Consider the following 19,846-nt stretch of genomic DNA (forward strand, 5'->3'; position numbering starts at 1 on the left):
CAATGACAGATGAATGGATAAAGAAAATGTGAGGTATATACACAATAGCATATTATTCAACCTTAAAAAGAAATGAAATTTGGATACATGCTACAACATACGGGAACCTTGAGGTTAACTGAACCTTAAGCCTAAGTGAAATAAGCCAGTCGCAGAACGACATATATTGTATGATTCCACTTATATGAGGTACCAAGAGTAGTCAGATTCATAGAGAAAGAAAGGAGGATGCTTGCCAGGGGCTGAGATGGGGAGGGAGGGCAGAGTGGGGGTGGGGCAGAGGTGGGGCGTGAGGAATGGGGAGTTAGAGCTTAACGGGTACAGAGTTTCAGGCAGGGAAGATGAAAAAGTTCTGGAGATGGTCATGACAGTTGCCTAACAATGTGAATGTACTAATTGCCAAAGAACTGTACTCCTAAAGCCGGTTAAGATGGTAAATTTGATGTTATGCATATTTTACTACAATTTAAAAAAAAGTAATGGGGCTCCTACACACATGATCAGAACTGATAAAAGATTATATTGAACTTAATCAATGCTTAAATTTCACTTCATTAAAGTATCTTCGAACGTTATTGTTTTACTAAATAGTGTCATCACAAGATAAATGAATATATTACCTCCTGAATTTCTTTTTCTAATAGCTCCACCCTTTCTCGAAGGTGTCTCCTCTCTGTGTCAATAGAAAGAAGTTCCAGTCGAACTGAGCTGCTTTCTCCCTCAGCTTGATGGGCTTTGACCTCCCAGTCTTCAGCTCGGTTATGAAGCATCTGGAATCTATCTAACAAATCTTGATTTTCTTTTTCCTGGTTTTAAGCACAATTAAGTGATTTCTAAATTAGTAATTGTCACCCACTGGAATACTCATATCATAAACATATACAGACATTGGGATTTTTATTTTAATTAGGAAGCGTACACTATTAAACAGTACACTATGTTAAGATCTGTGGGGAAATAGAAAAATACAGTAGGCAAGGTCTCCACTCTCATATCTTAATATCTAAGAGAGGAGACAGAAAAAATAAATATATAAACGAGGAGACAGAATAAATACACATGGAAATATTTTTTAGATATCAGTCTTAATCCAACCTAAATGTTTTTTTCACCTTAGCAGCCATTAAGCTCTCCCATCGTGACACTTCAGTTATGTAATTATGAACTCTACTCTTCATTTCCTCTTTTTCTTGCACTGCTGCTTCCAATTCCAGTGAGATTTCCTATAAATCAGAAAATTGAAGACAGATAAATCTACAATGAATGTGGCACCTAATGAGTTCTATTTATATTCAAATAGCTCCTTTAGAATTTGGGGAATAAGAGTAGGAAAAAGGAAAACAGTTTCTAAGAGTTATTTTGATTTTTTTCCTGACCTCGATTTTTTAACCAAATATTACCATCCATCTCCTATAGTAGGCTTGATCATGTATCTGGCATTTATATTATGGAGCTAGCTATGCTCACGGATTGACATTTTAAAAAATTCATATATAGGCAATATGCTGTATACTGAATACTAAAAGTAATTTTTAAAATATTTAAAATAGGAAAATTATTCATCTTCTTGGTATAATCCTTTAATAAACCAGCACAAACAAAACCAATACTTTTCAGTATCTGTCATTCTAAAATATTCATTAATTTACTTATAGGTATATCTCTAAGTTGCTGGCAGGAAGTGTGAAAAATTAAAATTTATCATGGGTCTTTAAAACGTAGCACTTTGCCGTGAGAGTGATGCTGGAGTGAGGCTGACAATGGTTTCTGCCACAGATAATACCACGCTCTCAGCTTTAGGATTCCTAGTAACAAAGACCAAAAGCTGCATCAGTTAGACACCCTGTGATACACAGCAGCATTCTAAACCACATTTTTAAATACTCTCATAAGTTCCATTCTCCTCAAAGATTTATTTATGTTGCTGATATTTATATCATTAAATTTTATTTCATTTATTTATTTACTTATTTAATCGAAGATTTTATTTATTTATTTGACAGAGTAAAAGACAGCGAGAGAACACAAGCAATAGGAGTGGGAGACGGAAAAGCAGGAGAGGGAGAAGCAGGCATCCCCCTGAGCAGGGAACGGGTATGGAGCATGACAGAAGCCGAAGGCAGACGCTTAACCACCGAGCCACCCAGGCACCCCTATATCATTAAATTTGAAAAAACATTTAGAGCTTTAAAATTTAGCACAGAATGAATATGCGGTAGAACTATCAAAGTTTATGCACTGTGCTATACCTGGTTTTCTCTTGCCATTGTAGTCAGATCATCTTGTAATCTTCTGTTTTCCTTAAAAGATATTTCTTTAGATTTTCCAACCTCATCGAGTTCTTTGTGAGCTGCATCAAGCTGGCGCCGGAGGCTGCTTATTTCTCGGTCCCGATTAGTCAACGTTTCCTTTAGCTGGCTGTTAACATGAGGGATGTGGAAATAATAAAGAAAGCTTTTTGGAAAACTGTAAATCATTTAAAAGAAAACTATTGTACTCTGAATGAAGTATACTAAGAATACAAGAAACTATACTGCATTAAGACACTGATAGATTAGGTAAAGCAGATATTTTAGATCCCTACCAATCATTATTTAGAAATAGTCATAAAATAAATTTATAATCCCAAAGTCAAGTAAAATAGAGGACTTTCCTTTTTTTTCTTTTTAAACAGAAGGCTTTCAAATGTTAGGAGCAAAACAAAATAGAGTGAATTGGCAAATATTATCTAATATTTAAGTCCCCACTACTATGTAATGTGTAAGGTATATAAAATAATCATTAGTGACTTTTGCCTTAAGTAGAGATGACACATAAAATGTAAATTCTGTAACTGTTCAAGATAGGTTTTGATGTAGAATAAATTCCAGACTGGCTACTAAAGTAAAAAACTTTTAATGATGAGGGTCTGAACAGAGTAAGTATAGTAGAAATAAAGAACAAATAGGTACAGAAAAGAATAATGAATCAGACATTGACTGTTGAGATGCTGATGATAGAGGAAGGGAGAAAGTCCAAGAGGATGGCATGTTCACGTAACAGACTTAGATGCTGTCACTGGCAAAACTGAACAAGGAAATTTTCCTATCGTCAAACTGCTACTTAAAGACAAAAGCTGCACTTACTGAAAATTTCTAAAAAAAGCAGGATGCCATTTCATTGATTACTTACTTCATAGAAGATTCATACTCTGAGACTGTCTTCTTCATCTGAGCAATAGCTTTTTCCTACAGAAATTATGAAAATATAGGATTCTAAAATACTCATATAAAAATGTCTTTACTTGAATTTATATAAATTATTACATTTATGTAAATTATGCTATAAACGGAAGCTTCAAAGTAAATATTTCTATGTCCCAACTGTACTTCACATATTGGCATGTTTCTACCCACTCGAAGAACCTCAATTGTTTTCTTGAGTTTGCTATAATCATATTTGATAAAATTACATTCTATAGATAGGATTTTTTTTTTTAAAGATTTATTTATTTATTTATTTGGCAGACAGAGATCACAAGTGGGCAGAGAGGCAGACAGAGAGAGAGAGATGGGGAAGCAGGCTCCCTGGTGAGCAGAGAGCTGGACATGGGGTTAGATCCCAGGGCCCTGGGATCACAACCTGAGCTGAAGGCAGAGGCTTTAAGCCACTGAGCCACCCAGGCACCCCTATAAATAGAAATTTTTTTGAGAGAGAAAGTGCATGCACCCAGAGAGCCGGGGAGCAGGGGCAGAGGGAGAAAAACAGTATCAAGCAGGGTCCATAACCAGTGTGGAGCCCGACACAGGGCTCAATCTCACAACACTGAGATCATGACCTAACCCAAAATCAAGAGTCCAATGCTTAACTGACTGAGCCACCTGGGTGTCCCTATAAATAGAATTTTTGCAGATCCAAATTATTGGCATTAAATAAAATTTAAGCCTATTAGTAGCTATGGCTCTGGGTCTTAGGAACTTGTACATGGTAGGTAAGAACTGTGTATTTGAGAGAATGAAATTGTTTCTGTTGAGATGCCAGATAAAGGTATTTAACAGTCACATACTTTATTAACCAAGTTTTCTTGCAAGTTTGCAATCTTTTCTGTCTTCTCATCTACAGTCTCCTGAAGAAAGTCTTTTTCTTTGTCAATAACACCAATGGTCTTTTTCATTACATGAGCTTCTTCATTCTGCGAAGTCATCTGAAGGTGTAGTTTACCTATGAATAGAGAGAAATGTTTGTTAGACAAAGTAAATTAGGTTTAGCAATAGCTAAACTTAGGGGCATCTGGGTGGCTCAGTTGGTTAAGCATCAGCCTTTGGCTCAGGTCATGATCCCAAGGTCCTGGGATTGAACCCCTGCATCAGGCTCCCTGCTCAGTGGGTCGTCTGCTTCTCCTGCTGCCTGCAGCTCTGTCTGCTTGTACTCCCTGTCAAATAAATAAAATCTTAAAAAAAAAAAAAAAAAGACAAAATTTAAAAACCTTTACCTATTTTTTCCTCCAGTATGTTAATTTGTGATTGGGCTGATTCAAGTTCACCTCTTTTCTTGGAGAGCCGGTGCTGACAATCATCAAGTGACCGCTGTAGCTGCTCATTTACCATCCTAAAGAACCAGTGGACAAAAACAAATAGCATTATCTCTGGCAGAAATAACTTTTTTTTTTTAAGATTTTTATTTATTTGACAGACAGAGATCACAAGTAGGCAGAGAGGGAGGCAGAGAGAGAGGGGAAGCAGGCTTCCTGCTGAGTAGAAAGCCCAATGCAGGGCTCAATCCCAGGACCCTGGGACCATGACCTGAGCTGAAGGCAGAGGCTTTAACCAACTGAGACACCCAGGTGCCCCAGAAATAATTTTTTTTAAAAATGAGAGATCTTAAAGTATATTCTTATTTTTGAAGTTCATTTCTTATTTTAAAGCTCTTCCAGTTTAATCAATGGTATTATACTAATGATTATTTTTTGCTGTCCACCATTCTTCTCCAAAATGGTTCCACTTCCTAAAAATAATATAGTCTATAAATCAAATTAATTGTATTTCTAGAGGTTTCTTGGTAGTTTTAAAGTCCTCTTCAGTTTCCTAATATTAGCACTTCCCTTATAAAATCTATTTTTAACAGTGGAGGCAAAGGTATAGTCATTTTTACAGTATTTCCAGGAACTTCCAAGGATTATCCATAAATCCTGACATGTGAGTTTTTTTTTTCTTTTAAAAGATTTTATTTATTTATTTGACAGAGAGAGATCACAAGTAGGCAGAGAGGCAGGCAGAGAGAGAGAGGAGGAAGCAGGCTCCCTGCTGAGCAGAGAGCCCGATGTGGGACTCGATCCCAGGACCCTGAGATCATGACCTGAGCCGAAGGCAGCGGCTTAACCCACTGAGCCACCCAGGTGCCCCGACATGTGAGCTTTTAATTTTATTTTCTATTTTGACTTTTTGGTGGGTAGTCAACTAGAGGTCACAGTTAACAGGCAAAGTGGACATTATTGCAGTGCAATGAATATTTAAAAGTAAAGTGATTTCAGGGAACAAAAAAAAGAATATTACAGAAATACAGACAATTTCAGAGGAATGACTTACTCATCATTGAGATTATTTTTCAGAAGTTATAAGACTCTGCTCTCCTGTCATCTAGTTCTGCGATGTTTTTAACCCTGACCTTGAGTTCTCAACCCTGCCCAGAGGGAAAGAAGTGGTTCTCACCTCAGGCTATTTATTGGGAACTCCCACATGCTCCTTTTTAGAGGATAAGACAGGCAAGTAACTACCAAGGGTGGCTCAGTTTAGAAGTGCTTAATGGGCAGGAGTTTTGGATTTCTGAAGCCATAAGTAAGATGGGACATCTGGATAGAAATGAAACTTCATTGGCAATACCAAGATATTCTGAAAAGACCAAAGACATGACTCTGACTGCGCTGACAGCAAGTGAATAATGGCCCAGAGGCAGGGAGGAAGGTTGAACTGAGACTGTCTTCTTCAGGGTTGCACAGTCAAACAAAACCAAGTCAAAAGGACTCTAGGTTCAAGCAATTTTATTTTATTTTTTAAAAAGATTTTATTTATTTATTTGACAGACGGAGATCACAAGTAGGCAGAGAGGCAGGCAGAGAGAGACGGAAAAGCAGGCTCCCTGATAAGCAGAGAGCCCGATGCAGGCCTCAATCCCAGGACCCTGAGATCATGACCCGAGCCAAAGGCAGAGGCTCAACCCACTGAGCCACCCAGGAACCCCCGGTCCAAGCAATTTTATTGCAAAAAATTAACTGTGAGGACCAGGTGACTGCACTGTACTTCAGCTGTTCCTGAAAGCTGTAGCTATTGCACTGAGTGTTATAAACACAGGCAGCAGAGAAAGAAAGCCAATATTGATTGTATTGATACTTTAAAAACATTAGCTCTTTCATTCCTAGAGCAATTCCATAATTAGAAATATCATCCACATTTTATAGACACAAATAACTAATAACTTGTCCAAGGTGACAAAGCTATTAAAGCAAAGAAGTAAGTCCAGGTAGGCCAACCTGATATCAACATTATTCTACCACATGACATTGCCTTCTACGAAGAATTCAGGTTGACCAATATCTTCTATCTGGAAGGGGAAATGTCTGTTCAAAAATGGAATGGCCCAGAGTCCTATGAAAGACACCAAGTGGTTGGCCGTCTTTGAAGTCCTAAGTAGAAATGTGACGATTTCTTCACATTTAAGGTTCATAAGGAAGGTTAATTCCTAATAAAAGTGGGATTGATACAGGAAGGCAGGCTAACATCTTGATTGAACACAAAGTAGGCCCATGGTGAGTCTTAAAAATAGCTTTACTTTTTCATACTCTAGTGTAGATTGGAAGGAAACAATAGAGATTCTATAACTAATCCTAGAAATAACTTTTCTCATAGAATTACTGCTAAAAAAACACGTCTGCTTGGGGCACCTGTGTGGCTCAATAGGTTAAGCCTCTGCCTTTGGCTCAGGTTGTGATCCCAGGGTCCTGGGCTCTCGGCTCAGCAGGGAGTCTGCTTCCTCTTCTCTCTCTGTCTGCCTGTCTACTTGAGATCTCTGTCTGTCAAATAAATGAATAAAATCTTAAAGTCTGCTTAATGAAAGAACTGAGGTATAAAGTTCCTAAGCACAAATAGTTGAGTGACTATCATATTATTTGTTCATCACGGTATTTGGAAAGGAAAATTTGAGAACTATATTGTTAGGAGAAATGAACCAATTCCTTAGCTTTGTAAGTGTCATGAACACAGGAAAGGGAGTGATGACTTAACACAAGACAGTGAAGCAGTACAACTTAATACTGAAGTTCTAGTTCTCTACTTACCAGCCATGTGGCTGGATAGGACCATCTCACTGAGCTTCAAATTCCTTCATTATACATTACATAGAGGTCACATACAGGTATACACAATTTCATGTTAGGGGGCAAAAGTAATTACTTCCCTTCATGATGAAACATATTTTAAAGACAGCATCTTAAAGAGTCCTTATTCATAAGAAGTATTCAAGTTATAAAATGGAGCAGAAGCTCCATCTAACAGGGGTAGTTTGGACTTTTAATGGTGTATTAGAGGAAAGAGAAACAATAATGATATCCCTGGGTTTTTTTTTTTTTAAATTTGTGTAATATTTACCAATTTAACCATCTGTAAATGTACATCCGTGGCATTTAAATATTCACAATCCTGTATACCCATCACTACTCTCTGTCCAAAAGTTCTTCATTATCACCAATATAAACTCTGTACCCAGTTAACAATAACTCAATCTCTTCCTCTCTTCCCATTCCCTGGTAACCTCTAAACAACTTCCTGTCTCTCTGAATCGGACTACACTAGACACCTCACGTAAGTAAAATCATACAATATTCGTTGTTTTGTATTTGGCTTACTGCACATAGTTTGATGTGTTCAGGGTCAATCTATGCTGTAGCAAGTGTCAGAATATCCTTTCTCTTTATGGCTGATGCAGTGTATGTATATACCACAATTTGTTTATCTATGTGTTAACGGACATTTGGGCTGTTTCTTTCTTTTGGCTCTTGTGAATAGTGCTGCTATGAACATGTGTGTACATACACTGGTCTGTTTTTAATTCTTTCAGGTATATATCTAAAATTGCTGGGTCATATGGTGAGCCTGTGTTTAGCTTTTTGAAGACCTGATAGATTTTTTCCACAACGGCTGAACAATTTTACATTTGCACCAGCAATATGACAGTTCTAGTTTCTCTACATCCTTGCCAACACTTGTATTTTCTTTCTCATTTATAGCTATGCTAGGGGATGTGAAGTGGTACCTCACTGGTTTTGATTTGGATTTTCCTAAAGAGCATCTTTTCATATGCTTGCTGGTCATTTGCGTACCTTCTTTGGAGACGTGCCTATTTGAGCCCTTTGTCCATTTATTTTTATTTTTTAAAATTAATTATTTATTTGACAGAGAGAGAGAGAGAGAGAGTGTGTGTATGAGAGACAGCGCACACGTAGGGGGAGCAGCAGGCAGAGGGAGAGGGAGAAGCAAGCTCCCCACCAAGCAGAGAGCAGGATGTGGGGTTCTCATGACCTGAGCCGAAGGCAGATGATTAACTAATGACTGAGCTACCCAGGCACCCCAGGTCATTTGCCCATTTAAAAAAGACTAGTTGTGGCTTTTTTGGTTCAGTTATAAGAGTTCTTTATACATTCTGGGCGCCTGGGTGGCTCAGTGGGTTAAGCCGCTGCCTTCGGCTCAGGTCATGATCTCAGGGTCCTGGGATCGAGTCCCGCATCGGGCTCTCTGCTTGGCAGGGAGCCTGCTTCCTCCTCTCTCTCTGCCTGCCTCTCTGCCTACTTGTGATCTCTCTCTGTCAAATAAATAAATAAAATCTTTTAAAAAAAAGAGTTCTTTATACATTCTGAATGCTAGACCCTTATCAGAGATAAGATTTGAAAATATTTTCTCCCATTCTGCAAGTTATTACTTTTTTGGTAAGGTCCTTTGATGCACAAAGTTTTTATTTTGTTGGAAGTCTGATTTACCTACTTTTTCTTTTGTTGCTCATTCTTATTGGTGTCCCATCTAAGAATCCATTGCCAAACCCAAAGTCAAAAAAATTTATTCCTATGTTTTCTTCTAAGAGTTTTATGGTTTTGGCTCTTCTATTTAGGTCACTAATCCATTTTGAGTATAATTACTGTGAGGCAGGGGTCCAGTTTCATTCTTTTGCATGTGGATATCCAACTATTTTAGCACCATTTATCGATGAACTATTCTTTCTCTACTGAATGCTCCTGGCACCCTTGTTGAAATCAGTTGGCCAGAGATACATGAATTTATTTCCGGACTTTCAGTTCTAGTCAACTGGGTCATCTCTATGTCTACCTTTATGCCAGTTACCACACTGTTTTGAATACTGTAACCTTTTTTTTTTTTTTAAAAAGGATTTTATTTGTTTGACAGGGAGAGAGAGCGAGAGTGAGCGAGCATACAAGCAGAGGGAAAGTCAGGTAGAGGGAGACAGAGAAGCAGACCTTCTGTTGATCAAGGAGTCCAACATGAGGCTTGATCCCCGGCTCCTGGGATCATGACCTGAGCCAAACGCAGATACTTAAATCAGCTGAACCACCCAGGCGCCCTGCTTTTTTTCTACCTGATCCACAATATTATAACAGTTCCAAGTATACAACATTGTGATTTGACATTTTATACATTACAAAATGACCACAATAGGTCTAGTTACCACCTGTCACCAAAGTTAGTACAATATTACTGATTATATCCCCTCTGTTGTACTTTACATTCCTGTGACTTATTTCTCTTTCTCTGTTGGCCTTTTGTCACTTTGTATGAGAGCCACTAGGTCCCATCCATGTTGTCACAAAATGACAATATCTCATTCTTTTTCATGGTAATATTCCATTGTGTATGTATATATCATATCTTTTTTTTTTTTAAACTATTTTCTTTCCACTTATCTATCCATGGACACTTGGGTTGCTTCCCTATCTTAGTTATTGTAAATAATGTTGCAATAAACATAAGAATGAATATATCTTTTTGAATTAGTGCTTTAGTTTCCTTTGGGATCATATGGTATTTTTTTTTTTTAAGATTTTATTTATTTATTTTACAGAGATCACAAGAAGTCAGAGAGGCAGCAGAGAGAGAGAGAGGGGGAAGCAGGCTCCCGCCAAGCAGAGAGCCCGATGCAGGGCTCAATCCCAGGACCCTGAGATCATGACCTGAGCCGAAGGCAGAGGCTTAACCACTGAGCCACCCAGGTGCCCCGGTATTTATTTTTAATTTTTTGAGGACCCACCATACTGTTTTCCACAGTGGCTGCACCAATTTACATACCTACCAAACAGTGCATGAGAATGCTTTCTTCTCCACATCCTCATCAATATTTTTTGTCTTTTTGATTCTAGCCATTTTGACTAGCCTGAGGTGATATCTCACTGTGGTTTTGATTTACTTTTCCCTGATTATTAGTGATGTTAAGTATCTTTTCATTTGTTTCTTATATACCTTCTTTGGAAAAATGTCTATTCATGTCCTCTATTTTTTAATTGTTTTTTTGGTGTTCAGTCGTATGAGTTATTAATATACTTTAGATACTAACTAATCCCTTGTGAGATATATGATTTGCAAATGTTTTTCCATTCAGTAGGCTGCCTTTTCATTTGTTGATGGTTTCCTTTACTGTGCAAAAGCTTTTGTCTGATATAGTTCCAACTGTTTACTTTTGCTTTTATTGCCCTTGTCTCAGACAGATCCAAACAAAATATTGCTAACACCAATATCCAAGAGTTTCCACTGAGATAGGTTGGCTATTAAGAGTTTTATGGTTTCAGGTCTTACATTTAGGTCTTTAATCCATTTTGAGTTTATTTTTTCATATATGGTATAGGAAAGTGGTTCAGTTTCCCCGACACTATTTATTGAAGAGACTATCTTTCCTCCATTATATATTCTACCTCCTTTGCCATAGATTAATGGACCATAGAAGTGTGGATTTAGGGACACCTGAGTGGCTCAGTTGGTTAATTCTCTGCTTTTGGCTCGGGTCATGATCTCAGGGTCCTGGCATCAAGCCCCGCGTCAGGCTCTCTGCTCAGCAGGGAGCCTGCTTCCCCCTCTCTCTGTCAGCCTCTCTGCCTACTTGTGATTCTGTCTGTCAAATACACAAATAAAATCTTAAGGGGGAAAAAAAAAGAAGTGTGGATTTATTTCCAGGCTTTCTTATTCTGTTCCATTGATATGTGTGTTTTTGTGCCAGTACCATACTGTTTTAATTACTAAAGCTTTGTAGTCTAGTTTAAAAAAATGTTAGCATGATACCACCAGCTTTGTTCTTTCTCAAAATTGCTTTAACTACTTGGGGGCTTTGTGGTTCTGTACAAATTTTAAGATTATTCATTCTACTTCTGTAAAAAAGTGCTTGTGGTAATTTGATTAGAATGCACTGAATCTGTACATTGATTTGGGAAGTATGAACACTTTAACAATATTCTTCAAATCTGTGAACACAGTGTATCTTTCTCTTTATTCTGTCATCCAATTTCCTTCAAAGTCTTATAATTTTCAGAGTATAGGTCTTTATCTCCTTGGTTAAATTTATTACTAGGTATTTTATTCTTTTTGATGCAACCGTAAAAGGAATTATTTTCTTAATATTACCTCTGCTTGTTTGGTATTAGTGTACAGTAACCCAACAGAATTCTATATATTTTGTATCCTGCAATATTACTAAATTCATTTCTTTAATAGTTTTTTGGTTTCTTTGGGGTTTTCTATATATAGCATTATTTCATCTGCAAATAGTATTTCTTCCTTATCAATCTGGGTGCCTTTTATTAGTCTTTTTCTTGTCTGCTGAGTCTGTATGAGGAGGTGAGCTCAAGATTCTCCTACTATGCCAAACAGACTGGGATCTCTTCTTTATTTCAGATGTCTCCCAAGAGTCTATGTTTATGGCCCACCACTAACTGAGATAGGTTGGCTACTATTAAGTATCATGTTTTGGTGAGCCAGAGATTGGAAAAGGATCAGCACTGGCTTTTCTTTACCTTTCTACAAAACGATGATGATTTGAATATGGTAACCCTAATTTCCCTTAGCCCTTCCAAGTCCATCTCCATGAGCTCACTGTCCTCACTTGAGGCTCTGGCTCCTCTTCCTGTCTTTGTAGAAAAAATGTCAGCATGCCAGAAAATACTCCTTAGGCATTCAAAGGAGTCTGTGAACCTTCTTTCCCATATCTAAAATGGTTCTTAGTTCCGTTAACAGATAAAAACTTCTCAAGGGAGACCAGTTATATTTGGTTGTCTAAATATACCTCAATCTTACTATAACAACTGAAACTCATTACCATAATATTAACTTCAACTAGAGTTGTCGTGGCCCTTTCCAAGAAAGTCTGCTAATGCATTTATTTGATCCTGGATAAGTATATAACCTTCTAGCTTTGAAAAAAGTACAAAAAGATAACTAAAGACTAAAGTAAACTGAAAACAGTCTGAGGGTACTTTCAGCCGTAAGAATCTAAACATTTAGAGCCTCACTGCTTGCAACTGTAAGGATTAAGGCTATTTACTATGGGGTTGATTGAGAAAAGTCAGTTGTCTGACTGGGCTGGAAACTATTCTCAAGCAGGGTCTGGCAAAACTACAGCCTGGTACCCGTTTCTGTAAGGCCCAATAGGTCAGATTCTTACATGTTTACATAACTGAAAAAGTTTAACAGAAGACTGATATTTTGTGACATATGAAAATTATATGAAGTTCAAATTTCAGTATTCATAAAGTTGTACGGACCACAGCCACACTGCTCCATTTATAAATTGCCTATGGCTGCTTTTGTGCTACAAAGGCAGAACTGAGTAGATGAGGCAGGGACTGTGTGGTGTGTATAATTTGAAATACTGACTCTGTTCCTTTACAGAAAAGGTTAACTGACCCTAGCTCCAGAGGATGGCTAACATGCCTTGAGGGACTAAGATCATCTTCCCTGGGTAGAGCAAAGTTCCTTTATAGCACATGGAGTTTTGAATTGGGGCATTAAATGCCAGATCTCATTAAATGCTAAAATTCAAAGAAGACAAGAGTCATTTGTTTAACGTTAACAGGGGTCTTAAGGAGGGATTTTTGTATTACATCCTCAGATGCTGTATTTGAACAATTAGAGACTGTGCCTGATGTGGAAAAGACTATTCAGTGGCACTGAAATTGCTTAACGATGGCTGCCTCAGGATGGGAAAGACAAAATGGGTTACCAGGTGGTTGAAAAGGAACACATGCCTCATCTATCTGAGTGTCAGCTTCTTCTTCTTCTTTTTTAAGATTTTATTTGACACACACAAAGAGAAAGCACACAATCAGGGAGAGAGGGAGATGGAGAAGTAGGCTCCCCACTGAGCAGGGAGCTCCAGAACCTCGAGACTAGGCAGATGCTTAACCAAATAAGTCATGCAAGAGACCCTGAGTATCAGCTTCTTAAACGTCTCCATGTTAAGGGTAAGATAACTTTATGTGATTAAAGGGGCAGCAAGGTCTCTACTAATAACATTGACAGTGGCATGAGGTTTGGGTAACATGCTTTGCATCATGGTTTGTATTGGGTTTAGCTTTGGATTGGACCTGAAGGTTAGAGCTCATGGTTCTACTAGGAGAATGATAAGGAGAATGTGACTGACAAAACTTTCCTCAGAGATAAGTTTTTCTGTCAGAGCGAAATAAAATTATGGAACCATGCAATTTCCCCAGGTTGTACAGGGAGACGGTGAAGTCTTCACAATCCCTTCCTCTAACACAGTGTTGGTGAGGGAAGTGGCACATTGAGCTCCCAAGAGAAAAGGACATTGTTGTAACAAAAAAATATGAAAGGAGCTGTAGGATAGGTGAGCCAAGAAAGGGCACTGAAAGCTCTCCTTTTAAGACTGAGAAGGGCCTCCTGTGAAGAAAGGAAAAGAGAGCTGTGGCTACAATCTGAAGGAAAAAGCAAAATGGATTAAAATGCAAAGCTAGTCAGGTCAGCACAGTAGGGAAATAGGTAGACTAGTAATTCTGGGTGACAGAATTATACCATAGTATCTATACTTTGGAGCTGAATACAGATATGAACCAGAAGAGAGTCTGGTCCCATTCAGCTAGCTTTCCAGAGGATTCATGTAGCACTCACCAAAAAAATAGTAAAAAAGCAGCTTTCACCTTAGTTCTTCCTAAAGTCTTACTTATCAAGACTTGTAGTCAGAGGAGCATACCCTATATTGAGTCCCTAAAATAGTATTCCTTAATTAATCAGACACAATGAGCTCTTTTTTTTTTTTTTTAAAGATTTTATTTATTTATTTGACAGAGAGAGATCACAAGTAGCCAGAGAGGCAGGCAGAGAGAGAGAGAGGAGGAAGCAGGCTCCCTGCAGAGCAGAGAGCCTGATGCGGGACTCGATCCCAGGACCCTGAGATCATGACCTGAGCCGAAGGCAGCGGCTTAACCCACTGAGCCACCCAGGCGCCCCACAATGAGCTCTTGATCTTACTTTATTAAATTTGTTTGATAATCACAGACCCCCTTATGAACAAACTCAGGCTTTTCTTTTCTTAATTATTCCTTGGATTTTCAATCCCACTGTTTATTTTACTATATATTTTACAATTCTCAGTGTTTGTATATCAAGTCTGTGTCTTTTCTCTGATCAATGCTTTTTACTCTTCTGGGTTCTGAATTCTAGATGGAATTTCTTGAGTTTGTTCTCTATTTTACTAACTCAGTTTTCGGAAATATCCATTCTACTGTTTACTAACACTTTCAGTTCTAATTTATCTTTTTTTTTTTTTTTTAAGCTTCTGTTTGAGAGAGAGAGAAAGAATGTGCATGTGTGCACTGGAGTGAGAGGACATGAATAAGGGGGAGGGGCAGAGGGAGAGGGAGAAGTGGACTCCCTGCTCAACAGGGCTCAATCCTGGGAGCCTGGGATCATGACCTGAGCTGAAGGCAGATGCTTAGCCAACTAAGCCACCCAAGTGTCCCTATCAATCTTTCTACTTTTTTTTTTTTCAATCTTCTTTCTAATCATCATTACTATAATTCTTTCTGATCTCAAGTAGTTATTATTTCATAACTGATTTAGTTTCACATATGCAGTATCATGCTGGCATCTGAAAATCTTTTCATGATCCTTATAGCAAACATAATTTATGTTTATTTATTTATTTATTTTTAAAAGATACATAACTAAGTCAACTTTCTTTCTTTGTTACTTGACAAAGAGAACTTTTTTTTTTTTTTTAAATTTTATTTATTTGACAGAGATCACAAGTAGGCAGAGAGGCAGGCAGAGAGAGAGAGGGGGGAAGCAGGCTCCCTGCCGAGCAGAGAGCCCGATGTGGGGCTTGATTCCAGGACCCTGAGATCATGACCTGAGCATAAGGCAGAGGATTTAACCCACTGAGCCACCCAGGCACCCCTGCAAACACAGTTTAGAGAGGCATATCTCCTCTGATTCTTCAGTGATCTCCTTCTTCTGATCGTTTATTGCAGCTACCCAGTCCAGAAAAAAACTACTGACTTTTTGTTTCCTTTACTGTTTTGTAGTTTAAATTTACTAATAGCTAACCAACTGCCCAGTCTCCTAAGGCAAACACATTCTGCATTACTGTAGCTTTCTTTCATTCTCATACAAATCATCCAATCCTTTTGATTTTAGGAAGAAGTATTTCCTAAATCTAGCCTCTGTTCAAGTTCATTGTCACTGTTTCTAGTCCAGACACATGGTCTCCATGGTCTGCCATCAGTCTCTTAAGACTCCAAATCCATCTTCCCACTTTCTGCCTGAGTTCACTTCCTAAAAGCCATGCTAATAACATCACCTCTTTGGTTAAAAATTTGTTTGTTCTCCATATTTATAAGGTAAAATCCAGACATTCTTGGTTATCAGACCATATTCTTCATAACCTGACTCTAACCTATAGCTACAGCCTATTCTTCCATACTGACCTTCCTACCTTTCAGACATATCACCTTTTCAGACTCTGCATATGCATATAATCCTGATCTTACATTTTTTGAAAGAGGAAAGGACAATGATAAGCACAGAATTCTGTAATTTTTCACAATCCTACAGTAGGGAGTACAAACAATCCGAAGTATCTAAGGGGAATTTTTGAAGGAAGTAGGTATAAAAACTTGCCTGCAATCATATCAGTCTGTGAGAGTCTTTGAAAATAGAGATACTCAACACCTACCCAGGTTTGCTCAGTGAATAAGAACCTCCTGAGATCTACCCTTAAATTCATACTTTCCAAAATCTCCACAGGTAGTTCTGCTGCAAGGCCAACCTTCACTGCTTAAAGATCCAGTCCAAAATGTCACCACTAAGAACCTAACATAGCCACCTATTTGTTCCCAGAAAGGAAATAACAAAACTTTCAATAAACTTACCTAAGCGAGTTCATCTCTGTCTTCCGATGGGATGAGTCACCAGCCACATGGCTAAGTTTTTGAGCTTGGAGTTTTGCTTTGTTCTCTAATGACTCTACTGTTTCTTTCATTATTAACACTTCAGACTTTAAATCATGTTTTTCATCTTCAAGCTATAATTTAAATTTAAAAAATTAATAGATGTCTCAGTTTTGTCTTCCTTAAGCATTTTTTAATAATATTTCTAGAGAAAAACTAAGGAAATAAATTACATTTATTTAGCAATACTTTAAAATGGACATACACATTTAGGTTCTAGATGTTAGAATGGACATACACATTTATCTCTATTAGTAGATGTTAGAATGGACATACACATTTATCTCTCCTTATTAGTATCAGTGAAATGAAAAAAAAAAAAAAACAAGATACAAAATTTTTTAAAAAAGCAAGAAAGGAAGGAAGGAATAGACCCATAATAGCAATGAAAAAAGGAAGGGAAACCATTAGCAAACAGAGCAAACATTTTGAGGAATTTCTAAAAAACAGTAAGTACATAGGACTAAATTGAAGAAAAATCAGAGCAAAAAATGGGCAAGATTTAGATGAAAAACTAAAATTTTCTTTAAAGACATAAAACACAGCTCTTCCCTCAGGAGGGAGCCTGCTTCCCCCTCTCTCTCTGCCTGCCTCTCTGCCTACTTGTGATCTCTGTCTGTCAAATAAATAAATAAAAATCTTAAAAAAAAAAAAAAGTTCCTGAAATAACCGTAAAGTCAGTAAAATTTCCGTAAGAATCCTAACAGAACCTTTTTTTTTTTTTTAAAGATTTCATTTATTTATTTGACAGAGAGAGCATAAACAGAGGAAATGGCAGAGGGAGAGGAAGAAGCAGGCTCCTGTTGAGCACAGAGCCTGATGTGGGGCTCGATCCTAGGACCCTGAGACTATGACCTGAGCTGAAGGCAGAGACTTAACCCTCTGAGCCACCAGGCGCCCACTAACAGAACCTTTTTTAAAAAAGGAAGGTGGCTTAGATATCATTCTGAAGTTCATTCAGAAAAAAAGTTAAGAAAACAGGAAAAATTGTGGGGGATTTATGAGATACCAGAATTAAATTACAAGCTACTATTAAACAGTGTGGATTTCACATGAATGAGCAAATATTAGTACACAGATATGAATTTAGAAAAGGTAGCATTTTAAGGGAAGTGGGAAAAGAAAAAGCTCTTTAAAGCCACTCATTGAAGAAAAAATCAGTTAGATTTCTATTTTATTTTATATACAAAAATAAATTCTAAATGGAGTAACGATCTATAGGCAAAACTCAAACCCAAGAAATATTTGTATTAAATAGAAGTTTTCCAGTTAAAACTGTTGACTATACACATTTGATCTCCCCTCCCTCTTGAAATGACAGTAGAGGAATAGAAAGTTACACATAAGGACACAGAGAACAAGAAAGAAAACCATGGTTAAGTGATGTCAATAACCTGTGGAAGACAAAGAGTAGATGTAACAGTGACTCAGAGTGGAAGGATACAATCTAAAGCAAAGCTTCTGAACCTAGCAACTACTGATATTTGGGGCCAGATAATCCTTTGTTGTGGGGGGCTGACCTGTGCGTTGTGCACCGTAGGAGTGTTCAGCAGCATTCCAGTCTGTTGGGTAGGGAAGGCGCTCTAGTAGTATTTCTAAGTATGAAAAGCATCTTTTCCTCTACTTGTGTCCACTGCAAATTCTCCAGGTATTGCCAGAACTGACCCCAGTTGAGGAACACTGATCTAAAGTGACCACAGTTAGCAAATAGCTGATCTGCCCTGAAGAAACTCAGCACATGAAGGCACCAAGTGGTGGGCTGGGGTCAGGAGCAGAACAAGGAGACTGGCTGAAAATCTATAATGGGAGCATCACACCCCAGAGAGCTCCTACCTCTTTCTAGAAAGTTCTCTTGGAAACCAAAAATATAACTAAATTTTAAAATGAATCAATAGAAGAGTTAGAAGATAAAGCTGAGGAAATCTCCCAGAAAGAACAAAAAGTCAAAGAGAAAATAAGGGAGAAAGGATAAGAACCTCAGATCTCTTTAGGAGGTCGAAAACCAACTAATAAAAGTTCCAGAGGGGTGCCTGGCTGGCTCAGTAGGTACAGCATGTGACTCTTGATTTCAGGGTCATGAATTCAAGCCCCATGCTGAGTGTACGGCTTACTTTAAAAAAAAAAAAAAAAAAAAAAAAGCGTGCCAGAGAGAGAAAAAATAGAATAGTACAGTAAATTACACAAGAAATTGAAAAGAAGAAGGAGAAAATTCTAAAAGTTTTCAGAAATAAAAACATGTACAAAGGACTAGGATACAGAATAGCATCAGACATCTCAAAGAAAGTTGAGACAACGGGAGACAGTATTCAAAATTTTTAGTGAAAATAATTTTCTAATCTAGATTTCCATATACCAAGCCAAATCGTCAATCAATTGTGAAATCTGAATAAAGACATTTTCAGACATGAAGTGTAAAAAAATCTCCTCCCATGCACTCTTTTCCAGGAAACTGCTGAAGAAGGCGCTATACTAGAATGAAGGAAAGAAAACACGAGAATAAATATAGGAGAGAACAGAGAAATTAAGAGGAGGACATAGTTCACAAATGAAAACAACAGAACTGATTTGTTTGAGCATGTGGTAGAGATGTTGGAGCGCTTTTTTTTTTTTTTAAGATTTTATTTATTTATTTGACAGACAGAGATCACAAGTTGGTAGCGAGGCAGGCAGAGAGGGGGGCGGGGAGGCGGGCTCCCTGCTGAGCAGAGAGCTGGATGTAGGGCTCTATCCCAGGACCCTGGGCGATCTGAGCAAAGGCAGAGGCTTTAACCCACTGAGCCATCCAGGCACCCCAAGATGTTGGAGCTCTTGACAAAAATTAGCAACAGGTTTAATGAAAACAGAAAAGTAACAAAAAATAAAATGAAACAAAACAAAAGCAATTATTAATTCCAGGAAAAAGATCTGTAAAAGAAAAGGCAAGAGTAGTACTATCCCATCTGGCTGACCCATGGGCCACTAGAAATCATAATAATACACAGTCACTACTAAGGTAAGTGTAATATGCAGCAAAACTCTTTGAAGTAATAGTGGGAAGAAAAAGGGAAGAGTGCTAAGTTATCACCTAACATCACAGATACTCATTAAATCATCTTGAATCAATAAAGAAAAACAAGTTAGACGAAGCAGTTACAAGCACATTATTTAGAAACAGGGAGGTGAACACTAGGAGGAATTAGAACTGTAGGTAGTAGTTTTGGGGATAAAGAGGTGGGAAATGAAATTTTTTAAAAAATTTATTTATTTAATTTGATGGAGAGAGAGATCACGAGTAGGCAGAGCAGCAGGCGGGGGGGCGGGGGGAAGCAGCCCCCAGATGAGCAGAGAGCCCAATGTGGGGCTCGATCCCAGGACCCTGAGATC

At 37.9% G+C, this 19,846-nt stretch overlaps 1 protein-coding gene across 4 annotated transcripts in view; it reads right to left on the reverse strand.

Annotated features, from left to right (window-relative positions):
• The window catches only part of CEP135 (centrosomal protein 135), a 79,861-nt gene that overhangs the window by 13,721 nt on the left and 46,294 nt on the right, over positions 1–19,846 (reverse strand). For all 4 annotated transcript variants that reach the window (XM_044268193.1, XM_044268191.1, XM_044268189.1 and 1 more), the window contains 7 exons: positions 16,406–16,557; positions 4,472–4,587; positions 4,046–4,200; positions 3,172–3,227; positions 2,250–2,418; positions 1,113–1,223; positions 621–806 (listed from right to left, as the gene is read on the reverse strand). In XM_044268193.1, the coding sequence (XP_044124128.1) occupies positions 621–806; positions 1,113–1,223; positions 2,250–2,418; positions 3,172–3,227; positions 4,046–4,200; positions 4,472–4,587; positions 16,406–16,557 (945 nt within the window). The remainder of the gene's footprint in view (positions 1–620; positions 807–1,112; positions 1,224–2,249; positions 2,419–3,171; positions 3,228–4,045; positions 4,201–4,471; positions 4,588–16,405; positions 16,558–19,846) is intronic.

Source organism: Neovison vison, chromosome 11 (assembly GCF_020171115.1).
Source record: "Neovison vison isolate M4711 chromosome 11, ASM_NN_V1, whole genome shotgun sequence".
In the NCBI taxonomy this organism is placed as follows: Eukaryota; Metazoa; Chordata; class Mammalia; order Carnivora; family Mustelidae; genus Neogale; species Neogale vison.